This window comes from Platalea leucorodia (assembly GCF_965183815.1).
Source record: "Platalea leucorodia genome assembly, chromosome: 2".
NCBI classification, from domain to species: Eukaryota; Metazoa; Chordata; class Aves; order Pelecaniformes; family Threskiornithidae; genus Platalea; species Platalea leucorodia.
This window is the reverse complement of record NC_138824.1, coordinates 99,714,312-99,728,922: the sequence shown is the minus strand read 5'-3', so window position 1 is coordinate 99,728,922 and position 14,611 is coordinate 99,714,312. Positions and strand designations below refer to the sequence as shown.

General features: G+C 38.7%; 1 protein-coding gene across 1 annotated transcript in view; it reads left to right on the top strand.

Moving 5' to 3' along the window:
- SIM2 (SIM bHLH transcription factor 2) overlaps positions 1–14,611 on the top strand; it is a 59,063-nt gene that overhangs the window by 16,880 nt on the left and 27,572 nt on the right. Inside the window, exon 4 of the mRNA XM_082303925.1 lies at positions 2,078–2,186. Coding sequence (XP_082160051.1) covers positions 2,078–2,186 — 109 coding nt within the window. The remainder of the gene's footprint in view (positions 1–2,077; positions 2,187–14,611) is intronic.

Below are 14,611 nucleotides of genomic sequence, written 5' to 3'. Positions count from 1 at the left end.
TTTTTTTGGAAGCTGTATTCTCTGATACAATTGTTTTAATTTCAAAGGTAAAACATACTCCTCAGTAAAATCACCATTAGCCAGAGATAAAATAGTAAGAACGGGGTCATAAGTGATACTCCTTTTGGTTTGAACGCTGACCACAGCTGTACATTTTTTCAATGATAATTTTTTTCATGTTCTGTTTTAGCATGCAAGCCAATGAAATGCCCATCACTGTAAGAATTATTAGATTTTTTTTAAAATTGGTTTTATGTGTCTGTAGGTGATTATGATATTTAGGGAGATAGCTATTTACAATGTATTTTCCCCCATGTAATTCAAAACAAACAGAAGCATTGAGAAGCATGACTCACAGTGAGATTGTATATTCTCCTTCCTCCCCCGCCACTAAGCTTGAATATGGGATGTTACTATAACAGGTCCCCACCTGTTACAATCCTGAAAAGAAACAGCTAGTGCTTTTTAAGGAGAACATTTAGAGAAAATTTTATAAATGAAGCAACATAGATAATCTGCTTCCTTGCCTTCCCTTGCCTTGCCTTGCCTTGCCTTGCCTTGCCTTGCCTTGCCTTGCCTTGCCTTGCCTTGCCTTCCCTTCCCTTCCCTTCCCTTCCCTTCCCTTCCCTTCCCTTCCCTTTGTCCTCCCTTTGTCCTCCCTTTGTCCTCCTTTCCTTTCTCCTTCTCTCTCCCCCCTTTGTCCTCTCTCTCTCTCTTTTCTTCTTCTCTTTCTTTCTTCACTTCTTTCTCTCTGCCTTTCTTTCTCTCTTTCTTTTTCTCTCTTTCGATCTCTCCTGTCCTTTTTTTTTTTTCTTTCTTTCTCTCTTTTTTTCCTTAATCAGTGAAATTTTATTCTGGTTAGAATATCAAATCAGTGTTAGTGTTTTTGTTTTTGCAGGGAAGGGTTGCTGGAAAGAAGCAGTGGGGAATAGATGGCTAGAAAAAAGTTAGTTTGCATAGTCTTGGGAAGAGACATTCCATGAATAATGCAGAAAATGGAACGATGAGAAACATTTTCAGAAAAAGATTGCTTTGTGGGGTAGACAACTTCATTTATTCCAAAGAAAAGGCAATTCACACATCTTAGCAAATCAGTAGGATTGGCTCAGAATAATAGGTTAAATTACTTCACCTCTCAGCTGTCTCTGATCTTAGGGGCCCAAGGCACATCAGGCCACGCTGAACAATTGGGCAGCCTGACACTAATTTAAAACACAGGCTCAAAGTATTGGTTCACTCCTTAAATCAATTACTGCATCTATCTGGAGACTTTTGTTGGTGAGTTTTATACGTGGCAAATAGAGTTAGCAAAAAGGACATACGGTGCGCGCCATTCATTTTTTTGTGCAACAGTTATTATGGGTACAACAGTGGGAAAGACAGAAATACATTCTTGTGCGAGCAAAGTTCAAGTGAGAAGAGGGAATGCACAGATATTTAAGACAGATCTAGTCTTTACTGTGCATGTTTACTTAAAGCAGAGAAGGCTCAATCCAATGCCCATGAAAATCTATGGAAGTCTGCCTTTTGAATTCACTGGCTACTGTTCTGAGCCCTTCGCACTACTGTGGATTGAGTGTGGTGGATCGTCTTTGAAAAGGCACAAAGGAATTGTGTAAGTCTAGTGGTTTGGCTCTGACGGCTGAGCTGCCAGCTGAATGCAGGTGATAGTTTCTGGGAACCTGTAGAAACATTATTTTTTTGGATATCTGTCTTCTTGAGAGACATTAATACAGTTCACAGGGATTTTATCCTGTTTTGTGGCAATCTAACATTTCTACAGCTGCTCTAGTTTGTCACTTCATTTGCCAGCTCTCTCTAATAGCAGCTCTTCTGTATCCGGATCATCACCAGAAATTCCCACAAAAGTGCCTATAATATTAGTTACTGCTGAAGAAGGAATTAATTCAGTTTAATGGGTATAATTTGGAACATGGTTTTGATACGTTCAACTTATGTTTTAAAAACGATGCGTAGTTGCCCAGATGCAGTGTATGAAGGTTACTTAATAGCACTTTTGGGATAGGAAAAAAAATAGTCGGCTGCACTGCTTCATGTGTTACATGTCTCTTCACAGGTGGAGCTTACTGGTAATAGCATTTATGAGTACATACATCCTTCCGATCACGATGAAATGACAGCTGTTCTTACTGCTCACCAGCCTCTTCATCCTCACCTCTTACAAGGTACTTGTGTGATCTGTGATCAAACTACCATTGAAAACTAAAAAAAGTAAAACAACCCTAGGCTGAAAAGTGAGAAGTTCATATTTATCCGATATGAAGCTATGCACGTGAATGGAGGAGGAGCATGAACTTGAAACTGTGACCCAGGATTTTGGTTTGTTGTAGTAAAGGGAACAATGTATCTTAGATTAAATAATGCTTTTCATGCCATGGAGTCCATGCAGTTTTAAACAGTTTTTTAGATTTTGCCCAGTGGCCATTTCATCTCTTTTATTTTGTCATCACTGATGAGGTTGGAGGAATGTTGCAACGGTCTAGCTGTGCACAGCTGTAGCTATGCGGTCTTAGTGGAAAAAAAAAAGAATAATACATTAGGCAATTGGGAAATAGGAGGACGCTTTTAATGTTTTAAAAACAACTGTTAAATTTGAAGCTTGGACAAAAAGCCAGACCTAATACCCTCCACTGTAGGAAGAGCAAAAATGGGTTTTGTAAGTGACCTATGTTTAGAAACTCTCATAAAAAAGTGATCTCTCCAGGAAAAGAATGTCCTCTTGCCTTGATACTGGATCACTGATTCGCCAAGCCTCTCCACACATCCTGTTCGGGTGCTGCAGATGATTCACCCACGCGTACCCATACAGCATGATGCTAAGCTGGATGGAGTGTCAGGGAAGACAGCAGAACTCTTATTGATTATGTGAATGCCTGGTTCAGACTGTCCACCCTGGCTGTACTCAGCCACCACACATAAATATTAACATAATCCTTTGTGCATTAAGTTGTTACTTCAGTGTTGTAACTACTATATAACTAACAAAGATATGCTCATCTTTGCACTATTTTCTTCAGTAGCTTTTGTTTCCTTGGGGGCAATTCTTTGAACTTTAAAATATCAGAAATAATTTGACTCCACCATGTACAATGTGCTTTCACATATATTTCATAATCAGTTGGAGTTCACACCCTGCTAGGTTTTACTGGCCTTCTTAAGGCACAGCTCCTAAAAGCATGAGGAGCTTTGAGTTCGCACTACAATTCTGTTTAGGATCAGGCATCTTCTTTGCAGTTCTGGTGCCTCTGCATTTTCTGTACTTGGTGATCTCACCACAGTTCTGACTGCTGTGATTTCATCACCACAGAACCATGTACCATCTGCATGCAGAGAAGTTTAATGTTCCTGGAAGCATATGTACTGCTCTAAGTGGTGTAAATGAAAGAACTATCTTAGCCTCCTTCTCTCTTCTTCCTCCCCAAACGGGTTGTTTTGTGTATCCCTTGGTGTCTTGAAAAACAAACTTATTTTTCTTGGACTCTTCTGATTCTAGTTGTTACTTGACTGTTTCGTAGTTTGCTCATTCCTCTGTCAGGGATTTTTTTTTTTTAAATGTTGACATTTTTAAAATAACAACATTTTTTTCCTCTTTCCTACCTTACTGATAAGCAGAGGGGATACCTCTGGTATAAATCCAAGACTTTTCGTGCAATTCTGCTGGTATCCAGAATTGGTAGTAAGACGTTTTTATACCCACTGTCTCGACAATGGCAATAGCCTCCTGGTTTTGTTACAATTTTTTTTTTTAATTTGTTAAGTGGAAATTTTTTACAAATTTAAAAGTCATGGGCGACTGATTGGAATTAATTTCTATGTCAAATGCAAATAAGCCTGCAGCTCTTCCTGTTCTCTGTTTAGTGTCATGACTCTGGTTTACCAGAAGCAGTGAGACAGCACACTAGTACTGCAGTTCCAGGAGGGTTTCTTTTTTTTGTTCAGAACTAGGTACTGCCTGTATCTTGCTTACATTTGGATGTCTCTGGATGCTTATCTTGCCTGTTAGCATCTGTTTTCTGAAACAATCAGGTCTTTCTCATTTTAGCTACTTATGGTCAAATTCTTGATTTCCTTAACAAATTCTCCTCACCACATGTGAAGTGTAATTCTGCTCTGGTTGTGTTTGAAAAGACTTTAGACACAAATGAAACTGTTAATTTCAGTTTACTTGCAACTTTTTTGGTCTGAAATTCTGCCGATGGTATAATTAGCCCCAGATATATGCCTCATTCTCTGTAGCTTGCTTTACCTCATTCTACATAGATGCTGGTTTTTATTAGCATCAAGCTCTGGTTTCTCAATAGTGCAAAGGTAAAGGAAAATTTACCTTGAAATGTGATCCATTTGCATATGTTTTGTTCTGTTTAAAATTTTGTATTTTAAGAGGAAATTGATAAAAACCTCAAAATCAGATTCCTAGACTTGGAGAAGATAAATAAAGGAGTTAAGCTGTGTTCTGGTTTGTGTAGGGATTATTTTATGCAAATCTTACTTCTGCATGTCTCTTCTCCATACAATGCATGGAGTGGGTGTATTAAAATACCCAGAATCCATAGCTAAATCTTTTTAAAACAAACAGAGTGATCAAATATTTTTTTGTATTTGTCTTCCCTGTCCCAGTAATTCCCTTTTCTTCATTGTATATATTTTATACATATATATCTTGAGGTATAACCTGAAACTACCTGGCCTACAGAAATCAAAGCAGGTCTCCTGTTTTTCTTCAGTGAAGCCCTGAAACCTATTTAATAAATGTCAGGAATGAAGCAACTCCTCTCTGTATCTTAGTAGATATTTTGAATATTTAAATAAAACATGGAGTTCTACAGATAACTTAGGACAGAGGGAAGTTGAGTGAAAGTGGCTTTATTTTCTAATAAAAAGGTAAAGAGACTTTTAAAAGAGCATTTCCTGTCATTTCAGTTCGATTTTATCTCTTTTAATCTTTTAAAACATGTCTGAATCATCAAGTCACTGGGTCAAGTAAAAACTTTGCTTTTATAACTTCATTACCTTATAGATTTCTCCAATCTGTGGTATTATTCAGGAGTAAAATCAATATTGCACTGCAGACACAGACTTTCATAACATAAATTTACAGCTTGGCTCATGTAACTTTACTTGCTCAAGATGTGTTTTTCAGCTAATTCTCAGGTACGTATATACATTTTTAGTTCAGTTGCTATTTCAGCAGTTGTAGCTGGGTAAGATCTGTTATGACAGAAATAAAATCACAAATGTGAACATACATATCTATACTCTGTGGTATTCTGTTACTGGTATTGAATAACACAGAGTACAGGTGATTTTTGACCTCCAGTTTTACTGTCTTTGTAAATTTTGATGCTAGCCCCTTATTTGTTTCTTCATTTGCTTTTCATCTTCTTCATTTTCCTTCATTATTCTCTTCAAACCTTCCCTTGCATTTCCAGTGCTTCATCAGTTCCATAGAAGCTTTTCTGAAGGACCAAGCAACATGAGAAATGTAGAAGCCTTGCAGGTGTCGAGCTCTAGAAATCTTATTTGCATGAGTTTTATTTCTCAGGGAAATGCAAATTATTGCTCTCTGCATAAAATCAGACATAGTGTGGATTTCTTTATATAATGCTCACTGTCACATCATTGTTTTTCTTCAGATTTCTCAGCCTGGTACTAAAAAAATTATATATTAGTTTAAAAGGCATAAGCCTTCTTACATTATAACTTTTAAATTTTTTTAAGTTTGCCCTGGACTTCCTAATGTGTCAGGTACAACAAGGCACATCTTCAAACATACAGGGTAGATACTTTGTTTTTTTAAAAGACAGTGAAAATTCTTGAATAATCACATGCTTCCAGAAGCTGGGACTTCATAGCAATATTAAATGTAATAAAAATTGGGAAAATGGATGTTGGTGAACTAGCTGTTGTGTCATCACTCTTTAGATAAGTCCAATATGGTGCTACAGCAAGTTTTGGTAAGGAAAGCTTTTGGGACAAGAAACTGGAAGACGGCAACTCTGAGAAGCATCTAAAGGTCATGACGGACAAACAGCTCGGTTCGAGCTCCTGTTGTGAAGCTGTGGCAAAAAGGGGTAATGGAAAATCCTTGTGCATGTAAGCAGAGGAATAGTGAACAGGAATAGCAAGGATGAATAATTGCGTTCTTTATAAAGGATTAGTGAAATGCACAGTGGATTTTTCTGTATAATTCTGTTGTCCACTTTAAAAAAAAAAAAGAAGGCAAATTGGAGAAAGTACAGAAGAGAGCCACAAAAATGAATGAAGGACTGGAAAGGCTTATAATGAGAGATTAAAGAACACCATCTGTTTGGTTTATCAAAAAGACGATTGGGAGGTGACTTGATTACTGTGTGTGCATACTTCCAAGGGAAGAAAATACTGGGAACTAAAGGACTGTTTTAGAAGAAAAAAAACATATCAAGGACCAATGTCTGTGAACTGAAACCACAAAAGCTCGAATTAGAATAATGCATACATTTATAACGAGGAGTTTGATTAACCACAGGAACAACATACTGAGGGAAGCAGTGGTTTCTTCCTCTTTTGATGTCTTCAGATCAAGGCTGCATGCCGTTATAGAAGATACACTTCAGGCAAACAGAAGTTACTGAGCTCAGCACAGGAGTAACTGCCTGCAGTTTAATGAACTGCAATGTACAGGTTACACCTATGATCTAATGCTCCTTTCTGGCCTTTAAAGTCTACAAACTATGACTCAGTGAAAGCCATAAGCCCCATGATCTGTGGAGGCTTTGGAGAAAGTAAGCTTTAACTTACAAAGTCTTTAAGCCGCCTTTTTACTTGCACGACCAGCTTTGAAAATGTAAAGCAATATGTACTGATCCCTTGCTATGAAAGAAGCGAACAGCTGGACCCTCTTTCTGAGGGTAACTGGGGTGGGGAAAAAGAATAATCTCTCTCACGTACATATTAAAGGTGGGGTGTGCCTCAGCAAATCACCTCACATGAGTCTTTAGGCCAGCTTTGCACCAATTGTAACAAAATGAATCAATTATATTCAACTGGGATGGACTAGTAGAAAAAGAAAAAAAAAAAGAAAAAAGAGAATAATTTGCTATCTTTTCTAAATGATGTGTACTGGCCGTTCTCAGATCTCAGATGACTTCACTGGCCCTTCATGCCTTTCCGAGTGTTGCTTAATGTTTTTCTGGTCTGCAGCATTTTAGTGTGTTCTGGCTTAGTTTTGTACCTGTGAAGCCTTACGCCTCAGTTTTGCACTCCCTGTACCACCTGTATCTGTTGCATAGGCTGATATCAAGATTCCTGGGCCTCTATCCTAAGATATGCAACACTTAACTAACAAACAGGAATGTGGGAATTGTTTCATGGTGTAGGGCTGAGAAACTGATTTCTTAGGATGTAGAGAAGTGGTTTTGATGCATGCTGTCTTTCCTTGAGCACTTACAGCTCTGAAAGCTTTTCTTTTCTGTTTCTTCAAGCAGTGGAACTAACAAACTGGGTCCACTGGATGAGATTTGCCTTCTGGGGCAGAAGGTAGTCATCCAGCAGGGTGGTTGGGCTCCAAAATGTGGGGATGATGAGGTAACAGTAGTTTCTGAATCTTGGAAGACTGCGAGGTTACGTTTATGACTGACTGTAGAGACTCAGTGCATGCTGCGTATCTCCCCTGCTTAGTGCAGGAGACCTAGTAGGTTGTGGCTGTGGTGCCATGCAAAATTCTGCCTAGCCAACAATAGCTCCAGAACTTCATGGAGCCATGTGAGGAGCTTGCCCCTTTTCTCACCTCACATATAGCACAAAACTAAATGTCTGTCAGGCTAGTAAGTCTAAGCTGCTACAGCTCAGCAGCAAAGCATTTTGGTACTAGCATGGTGGGGGCTACAATGCTGGCAGAGGTTTGTGAAGCGACTGTTACAAAGTGCCTTGTCCAGAGGTGATAAGCATTTTGAATGTGTCTGAAATAGTGGCTGGCTTTCAGGGACAGAAGGTTGAGGATTGCACCAGGATTATTGACTACACCCAGCTCCCCCCAGCATGCTCTTTAAAGGAAACAACATACTGATGCAAGTTGGGATGCATATGCTACGATAAGTCCGGGACCTTAAGCCCTCAAATGATGTTGCTGTTGAAAGTGTGTCTGTATGAACCATTTCTGCAGAAAGTTTTCTTTAACAGTTAGCAGCATAGAGTTAGGCTTGTAGCAGGATAGTAACACTTAGTAAACCATCTGGAGGTTGTGGGGAAATGCTGTACCTCCTGAACCATATCTATAAGAATAAAGAAGGAAATTTTTGTGTGAAATATCAGGGTAGTGAAAGCTGGGTATGACTACTCAGTCCATCTGTCATCATTGCAGCTGAATACAAGCAAGCAAGCAAGTGAAATAAGAGATATTTGCACTGCAGGTTAACTGAGACAAGAAATTAAGCAATACTGTGAGGGATTCAGCATTGTGTGCTGCTCTTCCATGTGTGTATTTGGAGTCAGACATCATTGTGTCTCTTTTGTTGGTTTCATATGCTTTTTCTGAGATTTTAATCCTTTAAAACATCTATAGCACCCCAACTTTTGCTGACTTGCACACCGAGGCATGGTATACTAAAAGCAGTTTATTAACATTCCCCAGAGCAGACAAAGGGAAAGAGAAATACTGTAGTTATTGTTGACATTCCAGTTGTCTGCTAACTGGATAATTCTTATATGATTAGTTATAAGCCTAATGTAAGTTACACAAGGAATATGGAATACATTGTGTCAGGCTTTCTCCACTCTGGTTGATTCTTTAAGGGCACCATTTCAGTCAGCTAAGCAGTAAATGCCAGTGCGTACTTTTCCTCTCAAGGAAGAACATCTTCCCTGCATACATTTTGTTTGATATTAAAAGAAGGGAATAAAAAATTGTACATCTGGAAAGATTTTTTTTACACTAAGTTTTAAAGAAACTTTTCCAGTAGTACATATGCAAAAGACAAATGTCGATAGGAATTTTTGTTTTAATTAATTTTAAAAGATTTTATAGGAGAACAGTTATTGAAAGATAATGGTTTAACATGATGATCCTTTTACCACTGTTTGTTAATGTTATTTTCAACTTGAGAAACCTAGAAAATATTATTATTTTGGATGTATAAAAGTGGGAAAGAGGGCAGACTGCTGGAAGCCCATTAAAAAATCTTTTTTCGTTGGTAATTAACAGTATAGTATACCAAAGAGAGCAGAGTGTCTCAGACTGCAAAAGCTGTTCTTTTCCTTTTTGCCTAGTGCCCTGTTGCGTTTCCTCTCTAAGAAAAGTTTGGAAGCATCACTTACAGGAGCAAAGGAAAATTTAGGCAAACACTAGCAAATGGCTGAGTTTGGATGACAGAAATTATAAAAGAGACAATTTACCCTCTGCAGCACTGACAGGATTCTGAATACAGTCAGGACACAGAACAAACTGTCCAAATAGGGAGGAACAACTTGCTCTTTCTATACGTATACTTTGCAATTTTGCCATATAATCCATTTATATTTTATATTTTATCATTCAACTGGTGCCACACATTCGCTAAAAAGATGAGTATTCTCAAATACTTAAGCCTGTAACATGCATGTGTATATATGATGCTGCAGTGTAATAGGGAGAAAGGAAGGTATGTCTAACAAACAACTGTTTTATTTCTTCTCTCTTACTTGGAATCAGTTTTGACCACACATACCAAGGAAGGACCGGGAAATGTTTTCATACATCCCTTTGCATGCAGTATTTCACTTTGCAGACTAGTTTTAGTCACCACCTCACTTTTGCACTGTTCTTTCTGGCATAGCGATAATAAAGATGGTCAGTATGCACCAGGCTTACAGGTCTGACTCCTCATTTTCCACTGTCTCACCTCCAGGCCTGCTTCTGAACAGGCTCCAGACCTGCTTTCCTGTCATGAGGAAAGTCCACCAAAGGCATTTGCAAGTCCCTTCTCACGCGGGCCCTGTTGGTCAATCTTGGATTCCCAGCTTCAAGGACTACCTTAAAACTGTGTGTGCTATTACGCAAGCATCTCTTTTGTATGTGCCCTACAGTGCTTTTGCCTCTTTTTTGTTCTAGAAGTTGGTGTCACCCTAATTCCGAATTAAGGAATAGAAGTTTGGCATTCTCTCTCCTGTGTCTCACAAAAGCTATAGCCTGGTTATGCTCACAAGAGACTAGCCAAGATACTCGCATGCTCTTTTAGTCAGCAATGTGCTGTGTGGGACCCAGATGCTTTGCAGATTACACAAGAGTAAGAGTAGAACATGTGCGACTTTATAGTATAGAGGAGGTAAGATGAAAATAACCAACTGAAAGGGCAAAAATATGCAGTGTTTGGGGGATGGGCAGTAAAGCATTATCCAGACATGAACTTGTGGTATCTGTGTTTCCACCCTGTAAAACAGTCCAGCAGGGACATGGAGTGCAGCTTATCACACATACGTGCCTTGTCTCCAGAGGAATGCACTCCCTTGAGACAAGCACGTGTCTCTGCACAAGTCGGATGGGAGGGAAGGTAGAAGCAGGTGACCTTGTGCACAGTGCTTTGGTCTAAATGTGCCCTTTGAGAATAGTTTTCATCTCCTACACTATAGCTGAAATTTGACATGGCACCCAAGCTGCCACGTAGAGCAAATATGAATCACTAGGTGTGTCAAGAGCTCCCAATTTTAATGCTGCTTTGTGTCTTTCGTAGTGACAGATCAGACATACATTCTTAAAACAGCGCATGGTGCAGCAGTGTGCAGTTTGCGTGCTGATGTATATTAATTTACAAAGTGGTTCTTCAACAAACCAATGCCATATTGTGCTAATGTCAAAACTTGGGAGCTTTGGGTAAGAGATATAAAATAGTAGCTTTTACCTTAGAGAAAATAAAAGCATGAGAGGTGAAGCTGTAGAAAAAACTATGGTGATCTTTTTTTCTCAGTCCACTGTGCAAGTAGCATGAAAACCACAGAATTTTGTGACTGTTTTCTTTCAAAAGAGATGAAAGATGGAGTTGAAAGCAAAGATGGATTTCATAGTTGCACCCCCAGGGATGGACAATTCTGGCTTCCATAAAGCTAACCATAATTTCACAGAAATGCTTGGAGAATCCTGTTTGGCAGTCATGTGCAATATGAGTGAACAAATGCACAAATTCTTTATCCAAAATAGCAAGACTCATTTTCTTTACCATGACATTTATTCTGTTTATGAGAGTAAGAAAATACAAATCTGTAAAATATAAACAAGCTATTTTCTTCTTGACTAGTGCTTGCAGTCAAACTGTATCGCGTGGTGTACTGAACTAAGAAAAGAAAAGGGATTAATGGAGAAGGCATACTTTGTAGAAATGGTACTCAGTGCTGTGAGAAAGAAATACATCTTCTGTATGTCCATAGACAGCAATGTTTTTCTGTGTTCTCATTCACAGGTTGCTGTGTTTCAGCTCTGTGAGGATGTTAACAGGGATAAGTTTGTGCTGGGATTTGAATGAAGCCATTTACTCTCTGCCTCATTTATAGCTTTTACTGAATCTACTAAACTACATTGCAGCAGTGCTTCAGGGAGGGAGCCTCTGTAAGATGACCAGGCAATATAGTACTATATTAGTAGAATAGAAAAACTTCTCTGAATCTGATAAGCGAAACATGGACTTTGGCTAAAAAATAACCAGCGATGCATTTGAAACTGACATCTTGGACACGGATGTGGACTCTGACTTGCAGTGCCTCCCCCTATAAAAGTCATTATAAATGATACCTCAATTTTATTAAAATATGTGCTAGTAGACATATTGAAAAACTCGGGATCTCAATAGCCTCAGTTACACCCTTCCAAAGAAGAGCATCAGAAAAGACAGAGAAATCTGCTCAAAGTATATAATCATGTTGATCAAAACTAGTATTTTACTTGCATCAGTTTTCATTTCCAACTATCACCAATCACCCAGCTGGGGAAAAATGGAAAATTGGAATTCCAGGTTAAAAACTGAGAGTCTCACAGGTCATTCTTAAAAAGATTTTGATAAAAGCTTGTGGAGCAGTAGGGAGAGGACAATCACTTTCAAATGTTAAACATTGAAACAGGGCAAACAAAATCAGAAATTTGCTATCATAAGTAAATCCAACTTATAACAAATTTGGAAGTGGCTGGAATAGAAAGTAGGCCTGCGATTGTGTTCCACATAACTGGATAAAGGAAAGCACTATACCAAAAATGGGAGGGTAAACATTTAGAAAGAACGCTAAAGCTCTGCTTTTCATCTCTAATTCCTGTAGTAGATAAACATAATATCAATAAATTCTGGGAAATGTTAAAAGCTGTACTAAGATGGTTGTTCTGCTTTTCAAGAAGCTATCATCAGAGCCTTTCAAGATACTTAGCAATTCAGAAGTGGGGGGTTGGAGGTTTCTTTTTAGCTATAGCAGCTTTTGAGACATTTTCTTGACTCATCATCTGAAAAAAGCCTGAAGAGAAGAATGTACAAACTTTGATAATTATTCCACTCACTTATGAAAAGAAAGATCAATTTCCCAATTATTTTAAAATTGTTTGGGAGAGGGAAACAAGTCACATTCAAGTAAAGAGGGAAAATAGATCCTGACATGGAAAGTAAAGGGGAAGATAGAAAAAGCTGACCCATGCTGCAATAGTTACACCCGTAAAGGAAAACTGTGTTAAAACCCTTCATAGCAATACACAGCTGCTTGTCAGAATTATAGATGGCTATTGCAAATGCTAGAGAGGGTGTAATTAAACAGACAAATTTCATTATATGTGGTGGACTTGCTGGAATAGTAGGGATTTGAAAGAAATGGTGCTGAGCAAGAGATGATACAACAACAGTGAAATTTAGCATAAGTTGCAGCAAAATTTGCCATTTCCTTGTGGTGACTGCTCACTTTTTTGAAACCTCACGTGGCTGGGAAAGGAGTGGCTGGAGAGCAGCCCTGCAGAAAGGGATCCGAGGGTGCTGGTTGATGCTAAGCTGAGTAAAGCCCTGGCAGCCAAGAGGGCAAACCACATTCTGGGGTGCATCAAACACAGTATAACCAGCCGGTCAAAAGAGGTGTTTATCCCACTGCATTTAGCATTGAGGTGGCCTCACCTTGAGTACTGTGTGCAGTTCTCAGCCCCACAATTTAAGGATGTTAAGGTCCTTGAATGCATCCAGAGGAGGGCAACAAAGCTGGTGAAAGGGCTGCAAGGCATGTCCTGTGAGGAGCAGCTGAGGAATCTGGGTTTGTCCAGTTTGGAGAAAAGGAGACTGAGGGGGGACCTCATTGCTCTCTATGCTTCCTGAGGAGGGGGAGTGGAGAGGGAGGTGCTGAGCTCTTCTCCCTGGTATCCAGTGACAGGACATATGGGAATGGTTCAAAGCTGCGCCAGGGGAGGTTCAGACTTGACATTAGGAAACATTTCTTTACCGAGAGGGTGGTCAAACACTGGAACAGGCTTCCTAGAGAGGAGGTCAATGCCCCAAACCTGCCGCTGTTTAAGAGGCATTTGGACAATGCCCTTAATAACATATTTTAACTTTTGGTCAGCCCTGAAGTAGTCAGGCAGTTGGACTAGGAGATCATTGTAGGTCCCTTCCAACAGAAATAGTCTATTCTATTCTATTCTATTCTATTCTATTCTATTCTATTCTATTCTATTCTATTCTATTCTATTCAGCTCATTGTCAGTTTCCCAGTTTTTCAGCTTGCTTCTGGAAGCTGTAGTCAATGGGGCAATATAATATATAATACCTCCTGCAGCAACAAATGTGAATTTACTCCAATCTAAAATATCCTCCATACCACACTGTGTGAAGAGACAGTTGTTTCAGTTCCAGGTGTTGTTAAGGCACAGTTGGAAAGTACAGTTTACCATGGGAGACATTGCTATGCTTAATGAAGTCTCCTTTGTTTTTTGCAGCTCTAAAAATGCTGTTTTGTAAATACATCAAGTTACATCTGTACAAACACACACAGAGTACATACATGGAGATTACAGTGCTGTAATAGTGTTCCTTTAATCATTATCACTAATAATAATATGAAGTACATCCTCATGCAGAGAAATGGGGTTTCTTTTGTTAGAGATGAAAACATCTTCACATTGGATCTGGTTTTATTTCTTATTCTCCCTTTTCATAAAAGGAAAAAGAAAAAACCAAACAAACTAAAACCAAAGCTGAGCAATATGTAGTTATCAATATCCATAGGGTTTGAATGGATTACTTCTTCTTCTGTGATACATATGGAAGACAAAAAACAACAAAGATTGTTATTAATAGGGGTTTTTTTTTGTGTTAACTCAGATGGAACATCTCTGTAAGACTTTCTGGTCTACTCAGTAGCATTTTGTTTCTCGTCTTTCATTAGCTGATGTCTGCAACCTGTTGGTTTCATCTTTTCTCTGTAACCAACAGACATAGTTTATACGTAGATTTTTAACATTTTGTTAACACTTAAAGGAAAGGTGTTAACATCACAGTGATGCATTTATATAGTTAACATTTAGGAATAATTAAATACAGTGGTTAAGCTTCAGTTATTAGATGGTATGAATATTCTTTAATAATTAAGAAAGGTGTTTTCCTTCAGCGTTTCTTATATTCTGGTTCAGTCA